Source organism: Suncus etruscus, chromosome 4, assembly GCF_024139225.1.
Source record: "Suncus etruscus isolate mSunEtr1 chromosome 4, mSunEtr1.pri.cur, whole genome shotgun sequence".
Lineage (NCBI taxonomy): Eukaryota > Metazoa > Chordata > Mammalia > Eulipotyphla > Soricidae > Suncus > Suncus etruscus.
The window spans coordinates 86,936,477-86,957,075 of record NC_064851.1 but is presented as its reverse complement, the minus strand read 5'-3'; the positions used below and the strand labels follow the sequence as shown (position 1 = coordinate 86,957,075).

At 35.0% G+C, this 20,599-nt stretch overlaps 1 protein-coding gene across 1 annotated transcript in view; it reads right to left on the bottom strand.

Moving 5' to 3' along the window:
* The window catches only part of LOC126006054 (amine sulfotransferase-like), a 32,276-nt gene extending 13,313 nt beyond the window's left edge, over positions 1-18,963 (bottom strand). Inside the window, exons 1-3 of the mRNA XM_049771385.1 lie at positions 18,958-18,963; positions 7,952-8,100; positions 6,780-6,988 (exon numbers count right to left, since the gene is read on the bottom strand). Of these exons, the coding sequence (XP_049627342.1) occupies positions 6,780-6,988; positions 7,952-8,090 (348 nt within the window). The 5' untranslated portion in view covers positions 8,091-8,100; positions 18,958-18,963. The remainder of the gene's footprint in view (positions 1-6,779; positions 6,989-7,951; positions 8,101-18,957) is intronic.
* Between the last annotated feature and the right edge of the window lie 1,636 nt (positions 18,964-20,599).

Sequence of the window (20,599 nt, the reverse complement as noted above, 5' to 3'; positions counted from 1 at the left end):
TGGAGGGCTGCAAACAGCCTGTGGGCCACGAGTTTGAGACCCCTGTTCTAGAAACTTAAAGAAAGACTCTATCTTAGGATTCATCATATGACCTGTGCAAATACCAAGATCTCTAACTACAGAGGCCTGATTTTATTATCCACAGCTGAGCAGAAAGTTTCCTGGCACCATAAAAAGACCTCAGGGTGTGAAAATGAGCATGTATGGATCCTTTAGTTATTCCCATGCCAGTATGCTTCAAGGGAAGAGAAACCCTGTATTTCTTAGGCCAAGAGAATTCCCTTTCTAATTTCCCCAATATTTACTGTGCCTATACAAAAAATAAAAGCACAAAACCTTGTCAAAGCAGCTATTTTCCTTTTTTTTTTTTTTTTTTTCATTCTTGTGGTGGTTATTCTTTAGCTGTTGTCTGTTGTCTGTTGCTGTGGTGCTTTTTTGTAGTTGGTGGTTTTTGAGTTTTTCTTTTATTTTTTTTGCTATTTTTTTGTTTGTTTGCCTTATTTGTTTTTATTTTTATTTTCTTCTTTTTCCACCTTTCTTGTTTTAAGTTAAAATTTATAACTTCTAGACGAACTCCTCCCTGTGTTTTCTTTTTTCCTTTTTCTTTTCAAAAGAACCGTGTAACTTGAATTATCTTGTTCTGCCTCATTGAGAGAAAAAATGGGCGGTACCAGGACCAAACAGTCATATGAACACTGAGTAGAAATAAAAAATGATCAGACTTAAACACCAAATCTAAAGTCAACAACAACAGAATAGATACCCAATCTAAAACAATTTATACACAGAGGGAACCAGTTATTCTAGCAATCTGGGGGGCAAAGGAGGAAGATATGAGATGCATGCTGGGAACAGGGAATGAGGGAGGACAATAGTGGTGGGAATAACCCTGATTGATTGTCACTCTGTACCTTAAATATTACTGTGAAAAATTCTTAATTCACTTTGGTCACAGTAAAAATTATTAAAATAACAAAAAAGCATTTTAATATTTACAGCCAATTTATCTCAAGCAAACTTCAGGGCCCAAAGCAGTGGTGGGATGAAGTGACAAAACTCAACTCAATGAATGTCTTTACAAGAATACTTTACTCAGATAGATTTTAATTTATGTTTGAAGGAGGAATATTCAGCTCCATAGATAATCAATAGTTTAGAAATTCATAGACTAAAAACCAATCTTAAAGGAATAGCTGAGGAGTCTACTTTAAGGCAAGACAGACTCAGAAACACAACAAAGTTCTACATATGACACAAAATCTCTTGGTAATAATTTTGCTTAATGCAATTGTACTAAATGCACCAATTAAGAGACTCGCTGTTGACAAAATGGATCTAAAAATTGAATCGAACATTTGCTTGCAGGAGAAAACACATATGAATAGTTGGAGCAAACACATATTCAAAGTCAAAGGTTTGAGGACAATCCTTCAAGGAAACAACTTCTTTAAAAACTGGGATTAAAATGCTAATATCAAGTGACATAGACCTTAGGTTTAAAAATGTTAAGAGACCTTTATGGCCATTTCTTTATTATCAAGAATGTCTACATGAAGTGGAATTCATGTTCCTAAAAGACATGATTATCTAGAATACCTAAACAGACCTGTCATGGTCTAGCATATTGAAATGTTAATCTCAAAATCAAAGTCCCAGGCCCATATGGATTCACTGTTGGAGGCTGTTAGAGCTAGAGAGCAAAATGGAGTTTCTGATGCCTGAAACCTAAGGCCTGAGTACCTGACAGGCGGCCACTGTGGCATTTACCCCCTGGACCTAAAAGAAATGTTAACCAAACAAGTTACAAGATGCTCCAGTAAACCGCCCGAGTTGCTAAGATAAGATCACATTTTGTTAAGCTACCATTGTGAAAGAATGTCTGTGCGATATAAGTCTATGCGATATAAGGGTATGTTGTAAAACTGGAAAGTCCTTCCTGCATGACCCCCTACTTTTCTATACCATGGAAAAGTACTGAAAGCTACTTCCTTATGCTGTAGAACTATATAAGATTGTCTTGCCTTAATAAATTCAGTTCTTGATCAGCCAGCTTGACTTGAGCTCATTTCTTTCTCAGCCTCTTTCCTCCTTTTTAGGTCGGATCCTGCTCGTGACCCACGAATTACTTTGTGATCCTCAGTCCACCTGCAGGCAGGGTCCTAGGGGGTCGCAATTCACTAGTGAAAATTTTGAAATCTTTAGAGAACCAACTGTCCATACTTTTCAGGCTCTTCCAAGAAACTAAACAATAGAAATGATGTCAAATAGTTTTCCTAAACTAACATCATTCTGATTCTAATAACAGACATAATTAAGGGCTGATATTCCAGTTGAAAACAAATTCAAAGATCCTCAGCAAAATACTATTAAATAGAATACAACTTAAGGATAAATTTTTGCATCATGAACAAGTAGAATTTATCTCAGTGATGCAAGAATATTTTAACATACACAAGTCAATCAAAATCATACACCATTTAAATAAAAGAAAAAACCACATTATCATAGCAACACCTATATAGAAAGCATTTGACCAGGTTCAACATGGGTTTTATTATTTAAATTCTCAATAAGATGAGACTTGAAGAAACTTTTCTCAATAAAGTCTAAGCATTGTAAAAGAAGCCTAATGAATCATTATATATATATATATCATTATATATATATAATGAATCATTATACTCAATGAGGATAGAAGGTTTTCTTCTATGTCTTGGCATGAGACAAGTTTGGCCCCTCTCACCACTTCTATTCAATATAGTTGGGAAGTAATTGTCCTAGTACTCAGGCAACCATATCAAAACAGATGAAAGACCTTGATATCAGACTTAAAACCATATAGTACATAGAAGAAAATGTAGACAGTATACTCTATAATATTGAAGCTAAAGACATATACAAGGGGGAAACACCACTGTCCAAGAAAGTGGAAGCAAAATGAACAAATAGAACTATATTAACCTGAGAATTTTCTGCACTTTAAAGAAAACAGTTCCTAGGATACAAACACTAACCACTGAATTGGAGAAAATATTCATATAATCCAATCTGATAAAGAGTTGATATCTAAGATATAGAAAGAAGTTAATAAGAAAAAATTGACCACATGCAAAAATTAAGAAAAGAAATGTACAAATATTACTTCAAAGGAGAAATACAGATGGCGAAAAGGCACATCAAAAATGTCTCACATCTTTAATGATCTGGAAGATGCAAATTAAAACAAAAATGGGGTATTATCTCACATCACAGATGTTGGCACACATTACAAAGAACAAGAACAACCAGTGCAATGTGGATAAGGAGAGAAAAAAAACTCTCATTAATTGCTAGTGGGAATGCAGACTTTTGAAAAAAAGAAAATGGATATTCTTCAAATAACTGGAAATTTAGCTTCCATATGATCCATCAATACCATTCCAAAGTATATATGCTAGGAAAATAAAACACCATGCAAAAAATCCCTCAGCATTTCTATATTCATTGCAGCACTATTTGCAATAGCAAGAATCTGGAAACAACCAAATGCCCAAAATCAGATGAGTGGCTAAAGAAACTGCTACACAGCCATTTGGAAAAATGATGTCATGAGACTTGCTTATTTACATGGATGATATGGAGATTATTATGCTGAATGAAATAATTCAGAAGGAGACCAAGAGACATAGAATGATCTCACTCCTTTGTGGGGTATAAGAAAAATAATAGTATGGTAATAAACCCAGAGATGAGAGAGATGAGAATCAGGAGGACCAGTATATGGTAGAAGGATTGCCACAAAGACAGTGAAAGCAGTCAGAGTAGTGAATGGTCCACTGTAACAATGATGATAGGAACAAATCACGGTGGACAAAACTGGGCGCTGAGGGGGATAAACTGTTATATATTGTTCACCTTAATTAGCAATAGTGCAAACCACAGTATCAAAAAAGAATAAAGAACGAGAGAGAGAGAAAGTGAGAGAGGGAGAGAGAGAGGGGAAGGGAGGGAGAGAGAGAGGGGGAGAGAGAGAGATGTAAAATATTTGCCCAATGGCAGACCGGGAAGGTTGGGTGAAGATTGGGATCAATGATGGTAGTGGCGGGAAATGTACACTGAATTGCAAACACGTGTCTAAAAGGAAAGAAAAGAAGAGAGGGAGAAAGAGACAGACAGAGAAAGAGAAGAGAGAGAGAAGAGAGGAGAGAGAAAGAGAGAGGAGAGAGAGGAGAGTGGTGAGGAGAGAGGAGAGAGAGAGACAGAAAGAGAGAGAAAGAGAGAGAGAGAGAGAGAGAGAGAGAGAGAGAGAGAGAGAGAGAGAGAGAGAGAGAGAGAGAGAGAGAGAGAAGAAAATTTATGCTCAGAGACTGAAGGGGAGAGGGCATCAGGGATGGTGAAAGGAAAACTGGAAACACTGGTGCTGGAAATGTGCATGAGTGAAGTTTGTTGTACATTGTACGATTGTAATTCAATCATGAACAACTTTATCTGTAAAAGAAAACACTGTTTATAACTTATAACTCATAACCACAGGGTTTAAATAAAGATAAAATAAATGTATTTTCATACAAAATTTATAAGAAAAATCACGAAATTTCTAGTTCTATGTACTAGGTATATACAATTAATATATAGAATGTAATTATTTAATTACATTTAATTTGAGGGTTTTATTTCTTGCAAGATTATAATAAAATAGTGCTTATTTTTGGAATTTAGAAGTAAGGAACTTCCTACTAGGGCTCTTCAGCAAAAAATTAAATAAAAAAAAGTAAACATCAATAAAAATAGAGAGTATTGAACTTATCTGCATATGTTTTTCTGAAGTCAATTTCAAATATAGAAATTGTGAAAATGACAAAAAATGTTAAGACTAGGAAGTTAATATCAATCAACAAAAATCTGTTTTATATAGATTTAAACTCTAGGAATAGAAAAATGTTTTAGGTATCAGGAAATCAGATGGAGATACAGTGAAATTTTCTTTGTTTTTTTTTTTTGGGGGGGGGGAGCCATACTCAGTCATACTCAGGGTTTATTTCTGGCTCTGCACTCAGAAATCACTGTTTCTGTGGGTGTCAGAGTCATATATGAGAGACTGAGTTGTATGCATGCAAGGCAAACACTCTATCTGCTCTATTATCTCCATTAAATGCTGACATTCTTGCCAAATAGCAAACAAAAATTATATTTCAAATAATATGATGTTATATGGATTATAATTTGTGTCTAAAGCAAATGTATGACTGTATATAATGAATATATGATCATTTAGAGACAGCTTGAGAAAATTGCCCAATTATTAAAGTGGGGAAAGTGCTTCCAGCATGACACAGGGCTAAAAGACATGAAAAAAAGATTGATAAACTGGGCTTCAAAGCAATAATGATAAAACATTTTGAAACATAAATTCTACATAATATCTCTAATTAAAAATGCCTTATCAAAACATTTGCCCCACTAAATATCTTGTAAAAATAATAAAAGAAAAATAGAGCAAATGGATGAAAAGTTTTTCAAATTAAAAGTAATTAAAAGTGTTCAAGTTATTTCAACACAACAGATGCAAGCTAAATGACAATTTAGTGACTTCCATGCATAAATTAGCCAATTTACAAAGTTCTTTTCCTAATAGAGAGCAATGATAAAATAATAAAGAGTCATTAAGCAAAGAAGAATAGCCTTCATTTTACGACAAGCAAAAATAAAAAAAATAATTTGTTCACACTGGAGAAGATCATGTTTCTTAAAAGTTAGAATGTAAGTAATATATATAATGGAGTTCTTTGTAATCTTTTCTATTTCTGCTAATTATTATTTTGACTTAAACTCACAATAAATTTTTATTTAAGAACTCACCTAATTTAGAAACAATCTTTAAAGGTGGGAGGAAAGGAAGATTATAAACAAAACAAAATTCCTAGAGTTAAACTAATTTTTAAACACCTCGGCTATAATTAATTGTGGAATTACAAAAAGGCTTTGTGGTTATTTTTCTAATAAAATATACATAGCCTAAAATACGTTAAAATGTGCAAATATGTAAAAATTACATTCCAGTTCATAAAAATTTACATATATGCAAATTATTGGTAATTCCAAGATTTGGAAAGCATATGAAAAGAAAAAAATCTTATATGCATTTGATGTAGGATGAACTGATAGACTATGAAAGCAAGTAGATAATACCCAAGAAAAATAACTTAAAAATCTTTGGAAACTTTGAAAAGTTTATTTTAGCAAAACATTTCACCAGGGAAAATGTAAATATGTATAGCTGTTATTTTGTTATTTTCTTTGCTACAAATACTGTCTATCAGCATTCCTTAAATATTTGACCACTATGTTATAAAATTCTATTAAAAATTTTAAATAATATTTGATAAAATTAAAAAACGTATGCATTTTGTAATTAGAAAGCAAAATATGTATGTGGTAGGAATATGTATTTGCATAAAATTAATATATTTTATTTTTATATATATTTGGAGTCTCACAAGTGATGAGAATGAAGCCAAGGGCCAGTTTCAGAAAATACTGACCCAACAGGTCACCAGTTTAATGAAGAACCTGAGCATATAGAGTTGTTCCATGCTCAGTGACTTCCAGGACTGCTAGAGTAATCCTGGGAAGCATGTGGCAAGCACCTACCCCATATTCTGTCTCTAGTTCATCATATATACAAGGGAACTATCCCTTTAAAGGGAATGGTCACTTTAAAGGGCTTTGGATGAGTCCAAATGGAAAAAAGAGACTGGCAGGTATTTTTGTTTCTACCAAATGCAATTTCTATGACATACTTTTGCTTTTTTGTTCTTGAGACCATTTGGTACCAAATAATATGGTAGATGAGTACTAAAAAGGCGAGGTGATGGTCTTCGGAGGAAGTCTATTCTGTGAGTGCTGTATTCTAGATAGGGGACTAATTCAGCTGTTTTCATCTTTCGAGTTTGTTTACGATAATCCTCAAAATAAATCAAGCTTAATATCTGCTGAGTCCAGATGGTACCTGTAAAAACAAGTAATCTTTTTTCAACTTTGACTTAATTTATTTTATTTTTTTTAATTTTATTTTATTACAACCATTTTGATCTACAAAGTCCTTCATAGTTGAATTTAAGTTATATAAAGAATCAGGGCCATTTACACTACCAGTATCAACCTTTCTCCACCAATAGACCCAGTGTGCATCTTGTACCACTATATTTTCCCCCCGGCCTTTTAACAAGCCTATTTAAATACAAATTGTTAAAGTTTAGGTCTCAAGAGAATTAAATTTTAATATTTATTTACTTGCTTTTGATGAATCAAGAAAGTTTTCTTTCGAATGTTTTTTGAAATATTCAAGGTGGGAGCGAGAACTACATGTTTAGAGAGAACAGAGACTTTTCTAGAGTGGAAACAAACAAGCAAAGAAACAGAGACAACCGAGATATTTGTTCAAGGGAGAACACTAGCTTCAAGTGTAAGAGTCTTAGTTAATTTTTATGGTAAGTTTCACTATTAAATTAAACATGCTAAGGCACTTTGAGATTTTAATTTATCGTATGCATTTTGTAGACTTATGAATGTATCTAAGCTTGTGAGTAACTTACATTAAAATTGAAAATAATAAAATTTAGAAAGTTCCTTTTTTCTCTTTGGAGTATCATTATTCTCTAATTCCTTTAAAAAACCTCATATTAATCCTTCCACTTCTTAATTTCTTATATTTATTCAAACTTCATTTTTTTATAATTCTATGGAACTTTATTCTTTGTACATTTCTATGAGCCTCGTTTCTTTTATTTTTTCTTTGTAGGAAATATAGCAAGTTAAGTGTTCAAAGTCCCTTTCATATTTAATATTTCTATCTCTACATGTTACACAAAAACAAGACAGGAAATAGATACATAAAACTCATGGGAATAGTTCATATTTATTATCAAGACAGAGAAGTGTGTAATACATGGCCCCAAACTCTGAAACTTACCAGATTTGAGATATGTAGTTACGAAGACATCATCATCTCTAATTTCAAAATCCTTAAGATGTTCTAGTTGTTCAATATCAACCGCAGTACGTTGTAAATTGTATCCTCTAAAGTTCAGTAAATATTTATCAGTATCCATAATTATTCTCCTATAAGTACAGAGTGAGTAAGTTCTTTTCATACACTTAGAACTTAATGATTTCTTGCACTTACAAGTGTTATAAATATTAAAAACTCCATTTATGCCTGGTATTTATTCTTTTTTATTTTTTTAATTTTTTGGCATTTATTTTCATATAATATTTAAAGAAACTCTGTAGAGTTATTATTAATACTATTTTAAATGGGGGTAACCTATAATAATTGGAAACTAAAACAACCTTTCTAACACTTTACAAGGGAGATAATACCATGTCAAATAAGGAAATTAAGGTTGAAGAGGGTTTCAGAAATTGATCCCACTTGTTTTCTTAACAAATGGCAAGTTTTGCTTCCAATTTGATCAGTGTCCTTGATTTTAATAACGAGATCATACGATTTCTGACAACTTTACAACTTTTATTCTGTAACATTTTCTAATAGAATATTTAGTAGATTATTTAATGGATGTCCTTTATTCTTTCCTTTCTGATTTCTGTATTTCCTTCTTCCATTTTTTTCTTTCCTACTTTTCTCCTCCTTCCGCCCACCTCTTCCTCTGCCCTCTCTTTTTCCCTATCTTCCTTCTTTCCTTCCCTTCTCCTCTCCTGTTCTCTTCTCTTCCTCATTTCTTTCATTTTTATTCTCTCTTTGATCTTCCTTTCCTTCCTATTTTTATTTTTTTTCTTTCTCTTACATTCAGTACTTTCGTATTTTCTTTTAATTTTTTTTTTTTTTGGTTTTTCGGGCCACATCATTTGATGCTCAGGAGTTACTCCTGGCTAAGCACTCAGAAATTGCCCCTGGCGTGGGGGGACCATATGGGACGCCAGCTGATCTAACCATGGTCCTTCATTGTCTAGCGTTTGCAAGGCAGACACCTTACCTCTAGTGCCACCTCGCCAGCCCTTCTTTCATATTTTCTTAATTTCAAAAATAATCTTGTTCTCTGAAGGACTCTTCTAAGGTTTTATAATGTGATTCAAATAATAATGGGGCAAAATAAATATGATCTGCTATAAATTTTAAATGTGTTTAAATGTTGCTAAAGTATAAATATGACAATATATAATGTGTAATATTGTAATATATAATATATTATATGATTTAGAAATGTTTCTAAAATTTGCTATTATTTCTAAATATTAACTTTATATATGGTTCTAAAATTTTATAGTAACAATTATATTTTATTTGAATTTTTATTTGTTCAGACTTATATAATTAAAAATAAGGAAAAATGATAGAAAAGAATCAAAAACAGGGACCAGAGCAGTGGTGCTAGAGGTAAGGTGTCTGCCTCAAAAGCACAAGCTCAGAACAGACTATAGTTCAATTTTTCCAGCATCCTTCTTGAGCCAGGAGTGTTTTCTGAGCACAAAGCCAGAAGTAATCCCTAAGTGTCAATGGGTGAGGCCCAAAAACAAACAACATCAACAAAAACCCCAAAGAATCAAAAGCAGGTCAATTAAAATCAGCATCAATTTTGCATCTCTATTACATATGCTAAATTAAAATAATACTAATATAAGTATAATAATTAATAATTAAATTAATTAATAATTAAATTATTTAAATGATTTTTCCATAATATTTTAATAAACACCTTGATTATAAACATGATTGTGGTTGGGTTTCAGTCATATAAGAGGACACACACCCCCATCACCAGTGCAACATTCCCACCACCAATGTCCCAAATATCCCTTCTCCCCACCCCGCTCCCACCTGTACTCTAGACAGGCTTTCTATTTCCCTCATACATTCTCATTATTAGGATAGTTTGCAATGTAGTTATTTCTCTAACTAAACTCATCACTCTTTTATTATGTTTCTAGAAGTTCTTCTCAGTCAAAGTTGTCACAATCAAGCCACTGGAATTAGATATCATGGTTATTGTACAGATTGTAGGCCAAAGCCTAGACTATGAGATTCTTATTGGTCCCAGGAAAAGTTCTGCACAGTCATGGTTGTCAAAGTCAGTCTTCTGTAGTTAGCAATATTGGTTTTTGCACAGATCAAAGGGCAATGTGTCTTCTGATTTTATCTTATCATTAGGTGATGAGATAGGACAACCTGGTCTTAGCTCAAATAATTACCGTTTCCTTGTTGTCAGGAGTCATATCAAGACTGGTGTAAGATGGTGCTAGATCAGTATTAGGAATTTCCGAGGGGAGATTTGTTCCTAGTGCTGTTGCAGGAAGCTCTGTCGGTGCTATGTCTGGAATCTAGGGCTTGAGATTAGACGTCACTGTCTAATTACCTGGAGTCTAAATTGGGTCCACATAACACATGTTCAGGGTGAGAAGCACCCCTTTATTATAAAATCTATGGGTTCTTATCCCTAGTAGATAAGAGCTTGTTTCTATACATAAAATTTCCCCTTTTTTGTATGCCTTTGCAAAAAGTAATGGTGCCATATTATTGCTGGTACATTGGGGGTGAGAATGTCAGGCTACACCCTCTCTGTGCCCTTGTTTGACCTTAGCTTTTATTCGTGGCAAGACTTTTTCTTGTAGGTTTTTGTGCTGAGCAGAACCAAAACAGGTGAAGTTAAAGAAGAGAAAAAATATATATATACACACACATATATATATAATAGAAGAAATAAATAAAAAGTAATTTAAAAAGTTATTTAAAATGATATATATGAGACTACCTTACATTTGGTAATAAACAGACTAAGAGGTAGTATTATAGAGGCATTAAACATATAAAGGAAATAAAGGCTTCCCCATTAAGTCTTTTGAGATATTCTTGTGGGGGGTAAAATCCAGGGCACATTTTCATCATACACCCTGGTCTTTTTGAGTTTGACAAATGATTTGCAGCAGAAAGGGATAGGATAGAGTTCTTGCACTGGGGGTTCTACCTGGAGCAGCGTCCAGTCTCATGCCACAGTCCACATTTGGGGCGGGGGTGAAAAGGAGGGCCACAAAGCATGAGTCAGAAGGAGTGTTGGTTGTAGTTTCTTGCCAGGGACTGAGATGTGGGGCTGAGAGGGTGTACCTTTGCTCTGGGAGCTGGGTGGTAGCTTTTTGGGGCAGGAGGTAGGTCTCAGTCCCTAATGAGTTAAGAACTGAGGGTAAAGAGAGTTAAGTAAGGAGGGATATTGGATCATGATCAGGGGTAAAGGAATAGAAGGATTTCTGAAGAGAGGAGGAGGGATCATATATAGGAGGGACTATATACTTTAGGAAAGGATTGTTTAACAATTCAGGTTTGGCACTCAGAGATGTGCCCTCTGTCTATATACTCATGCCCACATAAAGACATACATTAGTGATTTATTCTTAAGTTGTTTTTAGAGGTCTGACCCTCATTAGATGGTATGAGCTCTTAAGAAATGCTTGAATTAAGATAAATAATTATCATATATATGTGTTAGGAAAGAGAGGAAGGGAGAATAAAAGATAAGAGAGAAGAGAAAAAAATAAATACAGTAAAAATAAATTTAAAGAAATTGGGCAGTTGCATAGGAGTTGGAAGGTTTTCCCAATTTCTAGGCACTTTATCACTGATGGGGGTGGGCCTTGCTAAATAAAGGTTTCAGGGTTAGATAATGACTGGAGCATTTTAGGATACACATAGTTTTTGCGTCTAGAGCACTAAAAGAGGTGGCTACTCTATGTAGCAATGTCCGCTGCATCTTATGTAATTCCTTTCCTAAAGAGAAACTAACACTGTGGGTTTTGTTTAAATAGATTTAGTTAATGATGAAGATAATGATGAAGAAGAACAAGAAAGAAGAAGGAGTAGGAGGAAAAAGAAGAGGAGGAGGAGGAGGAGGAGGAGAAGAAGAAGAAGAAGAAGAAGAAGAAGAAGAAGAAGAAGAAGAAGAAGAAGAAGGAAGAAGAGGAGGAGGAGGAGAAGAAAGAAGAAGAAAAGAACCTGAAGAAGAAAAAGAAGGAAGAAGAGGAGGAGGAGAAGAAGAAAGAAGAAAGAAGAAGAAAGATGGAAAAAAAGAAGAAGAATAGGAGGAGGAGGAGGAGGAGAAGGAGAAGGAGAAGGAGAAGAAAAAGAAAAGAACCTGAAGAAGAAAAAGAAGGAAGAAGAGGAGGAGGAGGAGAAGAAGAAAGAAGAAAGAAGAAGGAAGAAGGAAGTAGGAAGAAGGAAGAAGTAGAAGAAGAAGGAGAAGAAGGAGAAGGAGAAGAAGAAGAAGAAGAAGAAGAAGAAGAAGAAGAAGAAGAAGAAGAAGAAGAAGAAGAAGAAGAAGAAGAAGAAGAAGAAGAAGAAGAAGAAGAAGAAGAAGAAGAAGAAGTAGGAAAAAGAAAGAGAAAGGAAATTGTGCTTTGGCAAAACGTGTACAATGAGTAGGCCCTGTAACTTAAGTCTGTGGCTCACGTTGACTGTTTCAGTGGACTGAATGATTATATGCTTTAGATCATAATAGAGGACATAAACCAAAGAAAAAGAGTAAATTGGAGTATTTTACCAGGACATTATTATAATGCAAACTGTATACAGTATCTAGTATGACTGAACACTGAGGTATAAAATTAGGGTGTCCACTCTTTGTATCTAAGAACTACTTTGGATCAGGGCATTAAAACATATTGTAAAAAAACATATTGTTATTAATCAATGCAGCTGGAATCTCTGGCTTCCAATCATATTCTTCTCCTGGTTTTGTGGATAAATACCATAAGGTATTACTATAGGCCTTTGTAGTTAGAGGCTGATTGCATACATATTTACTTTAAACCACTTTTTTCATTGTTGCTGGTTTCTTTATGGTATAATGGATAGTCAGGCTTTGTGTTGCTCCTCTTCCACTTGATTTGAACACTTCTCTTCACTAAATGTTGACAACGATGGTGCTTGGAGTTTCTACCCTATTAGACCATTGTATTTGTTCTTGGAATATTGGTATATTCTAAATACCTCATGTTGGTGGAATTTAAACTCCTTATTGTTTCTGAGTCCACAAATAGCTCCTAGAAGTTAAATTAAATCCCATTCTTCCATCTCTTCTTTTGGGGGAGACCTTGGTAATAATATCGGGGGTAAATAATAAACACAGACAAAAGATTAGGAAACCAAAGGTTCAGCAAAGAGAGACTTTTGTCAGTCTGTAGCCAGCTCCAAAAAGCAAACCGAACCAGCCGTCAGCTCTGGCAAAAAAAAAAAAAAAAAAAAAAAAAAAGCCCCTTTTGCCTCTCCAAAAAGCTATTTTACTATTTCCTTTTGCCTCTCCAAAAAGCTATTTTACTATTTCCTTAATTGCCCCACCTGGAAGATCCAGGTGGGATGACAGGCAAAAACAATATTACAAAAAATACACAACACCTCATATAAGTGCTATCATTCTGTATTTATGCTTTTTCTTCTGGCTTACTTCATTCAACATAATATTTTCTAGATAGATTCATGTTGCTGTATAATCCATGATTGTATTATTTCTACCTGCTATGTAGTATTCCATTGTGTACCACATCTTCATGATCCACTCATCTTTTGTTGGACATAGAGGTTGGTTCCAAATCTTGCTGATGTACTAAGTGCTGCGATAAATAGTGGAGTGCATAGTACTTTGGTACTATAGTGCTTCTGTCTTGGGGGATAGATGCCCAGGATTGTGATTTCTGGGTCATATGGCCGCTCAATTCTGAGTTGACTGAGCACTCTCCATACTGTTTTTCATAGGGATTGTACCAGGCAGCATTCCCACCAGCAGTGGATGAGAGTTCCTATCTTACCACATTCTCAACAACAGAGATTGGTCCCGTTATTTTTGATGTGTGCCATCCTCACTGGTATAAGGTGGCACCTCATTGTTGTCTTGATTTGGATTTCCCTAATAATGAGTGATGGTGAGCATGTTTTCATGTGTTTATTGATCATCTTTCAGTATTCCTCAAAGAAGTGTTTATTCATTTCTTGTCCACAGTTTTCTATGGCTTTATTAGATTTTTTTGGAGCTCACCTGTCTTAGTGATTTGTATAGTCTAGATATCAACCCTTTATATGCTGTGTTGAGTGAAAAAAAATTTCCCATTCCATTAACTTACTTCTAGTTTTGACAAGGGTTTCTTTCACCATGCAGAAACTTTTAGTTTGATATAGTCCCATTTATATAGGCTTGATGGTAAAGTTCTTGCCATTGGCATTCTATCATCAGAGACTGTTTTGATATATAAGTCTTGATGTGTTCTGCCTACTTTTCCTCAATGAACTTTATAAATTTGGGTCTCATTTCAAGGTCTTTAATCTATTTTAAGTTGAGTTTTTGTTGGTCACCCTCCCGACCAGTCTTGTAACACAGACCAAGGAGTCTAACAAGTGCACAAGTCAGTGGCTCGCCAGAAAGCAAAGAAGGTGAAGGTCCACGCTGCTCCTGGTCTCTCTCCACCACCTGCCTCTTACTACCTTTGGGCGGGGGGAGCTGGCGGTTTGGTGGGGTGCAGGGGTCCAGGTCCCTGCGGCCAGGCCGAGGTGGGATCCCGAGGCCTCTCCAGTCCACTGAGGGCACACCACTGGCCTGTCTTGCCCTCCAGGCCCAGGGTGTTGGAGCTCAATTTCAGGTGTTCATCTGAAAGATGGTGAAATATGCCTGGGCAGGGAGAAGCCAGAGGAGACTCTGGTGGAGTTCCGTAGCAATCGGTTGTCCAATCTCGGTAGAGGGGTGAAAGACTAACTAAAACAAGTTTCCCTCAAGATAGCTGGCACTCTCGCATGACCGCCCAGGCAGTTTTATCCAATAAAGCAAATGATTAGAGGTAAATTTAAAAAAAAGAAAAGAAGTTGACTTTTGTGTAAGGTGTGAGGTATGGATCAATCTTTAATTTCTTACAGGTGGCTATCCAGTTGTTCCAATATCAATTGTTGAAGAGACTGTCTTTGTTTCATTTCAAGTTCTTGACTCTTTTGTCAAATATTAGTTGACCATATATTTGTGGGTATATCCATGATATTCTATTCTAACCCAGTGGTATGAAACTCTGTGTTTATTCCAGTAACATGTTGTTTTGATCACTATAGCTTTCTAGTAAAGCTTCAGGTTAGGTATAGAGATGCCATCCTTTTTGTTTTTCAGTATGTATTTGACTAACCTTGGTCTTTTTGGTTCCATATGAATTTTATAATTGATTGTTCTAAGTCTTTAAAAAATGATGCCTGAATTTGAATAGGAATTGCATTGAGTCTATATAGATGTTTATATAGTAATTTTGATGGTGTTGTGATAACACCTTTTTTAAAATAAGAATTCACTTTTCTAAATCATAAACAAATGCACAAAATAAAAAGCTCTGGGCAACAGGTGTCCCAATTACAACACAAAGACACAAATTCCTCCCTGGGTAATATCTAATACTGCCCTGGCAACAACCTGCTTCAGTTATGATACGGCATTCTGACATGAGGAAACTGCAACAACTTGATATAAGAGTGGGTTGCTATATATCATCACCTAACAGTATGATGAAACCAAAAGACATAACAGCCTTTGCTCTATGCAAAAACCAAAATAGCAAACTAAACGAGTCTGACTTAGACAAACAAGGTCCAGTCAGAACCTATGGTGGGACCAATGAGAAAGGTCCTAGCTTGGGCCTCGATCTAGGATTTGTGCAAAAACCAGAATCTCAAATGCCAGAGGCCTGCCTTTGACAACTGTGACTGAGCAGAACTTCTGGAAACACACTGAACAATTCTAAGACTCTGTCCAAGGATCTGAGCGAAAAACCAAGACCACTAATTGCAGAAGACAGATTACAAAATAATGATGGAACAGACCCTCTAGAACCATAAAGAAAATCTCTCTCCTGGCCTTCATCCTATGACCTATGTAAATACCAAGATCTCTAGTTACAGAGGCTTGATATTATCTTCTACAACTGAGCAGAAATTTTCCTGTCACCATAAAAAGACTTTGAGATGTGAAAATGAACGTGTATGGAGCCTGTAGTAGTTCCCATGGCAGTATGTTTCAAGGCCAGAGAAACCCTTGAATCTCTGATGTCAAGGGAATTTCTTCACCAATTTCCCCAATATTTACTGTGCCTAGGAAAAAAATGGCAAGAGAAGAAACACAAACCCTTTAAAGTAGTTGCTGACTTGGATTTTTTCTTTTCTTTTTCGTTTTTCTTTCTTCTTTTTTTGTATGTATGAATGTTTGTGCGTTTTTTTCTTGTTCTTTTTTCTTTCTTCCTTTCTTCCTTTTTTGCTTGTCTTTCATAGTTGCAGGTTTTGTTTTTTCTTTGTTCTTTCTTTCCTTTTTTTTTGTATTTTGTTGTTAGGCTTTGTTGGTTCTCTTTTTTTTTCCTCTTCTGTTGTTTTATTAAATTTCCCCCCTTTTCCCCTTCTCTTCTTCTAAATTCATATTTATAACACCTAGACAATTCCTTCTTGAGTTTTTTCTTCTTCTCCTTTTCATTTCTTATACTTCTAACAGAACCACATTACTAAAATCATCTTGCTCAGCCTCATAATTTGAAGGGAAAATGGGAGGTACCAGGACTAGACAGTCATATGAAAATTTTGTGGAAATAAAAAAATGATCAGACTTAAACACCAAACCCAGTCATATACAACAAAATTGATATCCAATCTAAAACAAGTTGTACAAGGGGGGGACCAGTTACACTAGTATCCCGGGGGAGGGGGGTAAATGAGGAAGAAGTGGGATACATGCAGGGAAAAGGGATGGAGGGAGGACAACACTGGTGGTGGGAATTCCCCTTATTATCACTTAAATATTACTCTGAAATACTTGTAACTCATGTTGGACACAATAAAAATTAAATAAAAAGAAATAAAAAGTTCTTGGTAATATGATATTGAAAAACTATTTCATAATCCTACCACATCAAAAATGTTTATCTTAGCCTCCAGAAAAACATTTTAGAATTTTACTTGAATTCTATTGAAATGTTCTACTTAAGACCCAACTAACCAGTAAAATGTTTTCTTACAACCAGTTCAATCTAAGTTACTATCTAGTTAGATAGAACTAAGGATAGAATAAACTTCTGATAAATCACCACAAATATTGAACAGAAGTAGATGGGGAGCAATTCTGGCAATGTCATAATAAATCATTCAGAAAAACTTGGAGAACTAGGGTTTTGGAGTATTCTGAAAGAAAATTCATAACATGAAATTATGGAAAAGTCTATAAGTAGACAATATATTTGCATTGAAGGCAAACATAGAGCCAGTTATGGTGACATGCCATCTGTTATCTCATATTGCTAACCACAATCACCAAAAGCACCAATTCCAGACACTGGAAGAGAGCCAATCAACTAACACAGTCTGAACATAGATAAAGAGCACCTTTTTGTATTGTTTATCTGTTTAGTCTCACAAGAATGTTAGAAAGCTGAAGTATTTTAAAAACAAGAAATATATATTGTTGTAAATAGATCTATGTGGAATCTTGGTAGTGATATTTCATGCATTCTGAGGACTAAAGATAAAAATTCTTTTGAAAAATAATTATTTTGAGAAAATAAGGCACCAAACCTTGCCACACCAGCTGTCCTTCCCCCCCCCTTTTTGTGTTGTTTAGTAATTGTATATTGTGGGTGTGTCGCTGCTGCTGCTTCTTTTTAATTTTTTTATTTTCCCCTTTTTCTTTATTTAAATTGATATTGATATGTCCTAGATGTTTTCCTTTAAGAAGGAGTAGAGAAGTAGCTGCAAAGAAAAGGCTTAGTATGGAGGCCATATGAGGAGGTGTACATGGCGGTAGGGACTGTGAAATAAAGCTGGCTGACTCCTGGAACTTTATCTGTCTGCTTTGTGAATCTCTCCACCCTCACCCTGAAACCTTCAGACCTGTCAGATCATAGGGGCTGTGGGAGCCGGATCGAGCCCAGAAAGGCCTCACCATCCCCACACCAACTCTAGCACTCATTAATTTATATTAAGACAACAGTAGATCTAAATACCAAATCCAAAGTCAAGGACAACAGAATAAAATCTACAACAAGTTTTATACTAAGAAAAAAAAATTTCATTTGCAGTCCAGGGAGCAAAGGGTGGACGTATGGGATGAAGCTGGGAACAGGGGCGAAGGAATGTCAACACTGTATGTGGGGAATTGCTCTAATTCACTGTCACTATGCACCTTAACTATAACTGTGAAAGACTTGTCATTCACATGGGTCTCAATAACAATCATTAAAAAAATTATTTTGAGTGCAAGGTAAATGTAATAACCAAAAAAATGCAGTAGGAAATTAGCCACAAAGGAAAGTACAGTCATACTAGAGAATGATTTGGAAAGGATCACTCTGAACAGGAACTGGATTTTGAAAGAGGCAAAGTGTTTGTTACCCTTTCAGTAATCATATTGCAAACATCAATATTTTGAAAGTAAAAAAGATATATCAAGAGCAAGAGAAGGCTGTCTGCCATAAAGGCAGGCAAGAGGAAGGACAGGGGAAGGCTAAGAAGCAAATCTGGAACATTGGTGTTGGGAAAAGTGTAATGTTGAAGGAATAGTTGTTGGACACTGACTGAAACACAATCAAGAACAACTTTGTAATTGAATCTTATAGTGATTCAATTAAAATTTATTTCAGAAGAAGAACAAATCTTCTAAAATAACGGATATGTTCCATCATTTCTTGCTGCTTTTTTGGGAAAGGGAGGCTCTAAGTTGTGCTGAGAGAGGTTGAGGTCACTCACCAGTAATTCTCAGCTCACACTGTGATGTGAGGGAACTATGTGATGCTAGACCCAAGAACCTACTGGGCATCTACGCTAACAAATCTACTACCAGCTAGCTCACTATTTATACTTCAGCCCAATTTGGGAATAAAGTAAGCAAGAGACACAGAATATTGAAGTGAAAGAAAGTCATGCTGGTTACTGAATGACTTTAATGGCAGAATGTAAGTCTATCCTTTATTACTCACAGTTTGCAGATATGTTGAAGCAAAATCCACTTCTGTTATAATTTTTAAAATGTTAGAAATGGACGTATTGCAGAGATATATAAACTCCCTGCAGAGTTTTCTTGGCCAATAAGAAGTGTTTGAAGCAGTCAGCAGGTAGCTCAATTTGGATAAACACATTGAGTAAGGTTTTATTGACATTTGGTTAAAGCTTATCAGTTTTCTACATAAACAATGAACTCAAAACTTGTTATATAAAAGTAAATATAGGTCACTTAACTTTGGCAACTATATGCAAAATAAAAATGCATTTTAAAATGATAGCAACAACTTCCTTTGGCATGAAGTTAGTTACAAATTTTAGACACCTCAGGGAACTACTTATCATTAAATTTTGCATCATCCAATGTGAAACTATATATGACTTTAAGAATATTGCATGGAAATTTGCCTAGTATGTACCTGCATTGTCTAAGAAAACAGTACTGTAGTATTGAAGTGATGTCCCTCTACATCTGTTTTTTTTAAGTGACTAACAAATTCATCCAATTTTGTGTTGTTTCCTTGTTTGTTTTGGTTTTAGGATATACTTGGCAGTAAGCACTCAAGGCATACTGCTGTCTCTGCCCTCAGAGATCACTGCTAGGTTAGTCACAAATGATGTAATGTAGTAACAAGTTTTGAAGTGGGTTGAATGTTCAAGCCAAGCTCTTATCATAGACTATTCAGGTCAGAAAGAATGGAAATTTATCACGGCATTCAAATGTTATCTTACTCCATTACTTCTAGTGTAGTTTAAAAGAACTATATGAAGAGTAAACCAAGGTCAGTTGTGGCTGCATACTAAACAAGATTCTTATTAGTATCTCACCAGCCCAACTTCAAGACCCTTTTGTATATACAGTGCAAAGACATGCTGTCATTGAGATGAAATTTAAATGCATTTTGAATTGGTTTGTTTTTCCAACAACCAACAGTACTTATATCTATATCTAACCTCAGGATTCAATCCTGGCAGTCTCAAGAGAATATATGGGGTGACTACAATCCAAATTTGATCTATTCTAATGCTGCACTTTAATATTACTTCAGCTACTGACTTCATTTTTTTCTATTTTTTTATCTGTATTATTGATAATTTGTTTGGGTATTAGGGTGGTGTTATATTCATGGAAATCATTTGGAATGATTGTTTCTTAAAAGAAGAATTTTTGGAAGAGTTTTAAAAGTATAGATATAAGCAATATAGACAAACTGTTGTCAACACTCACCAAAAAAAAAGAGAGAAAACATCCAAATAAATAGGATCACAAAAGAAAAAGGGGAGAGATTACAACACAAGGAAATCTAAGACATCAGGAGGACTTATTATGAACAACTGCACTCAGGTTAGAGAACCGAGAATAAACCGACAGATTTCTGGAAAAACATCATCTTTCAAAATTTAATAAGGAGTACATAGAAAGCCTAACGAAGCCAATAACATCTTTTTTTTTCTTTTTTTTAATTTAAACACCTTGATTACATACATAATTGTGTTTGGGTTTCAGTCATAAAAGGAACACCACCCATCACCAGTGCAACATTCCCATCACCCATATCCCAAATCTCCCTCCTCCCCACCCGACCCCTGCCTGTACTCTAAACAGGCTCTGCATTTCCC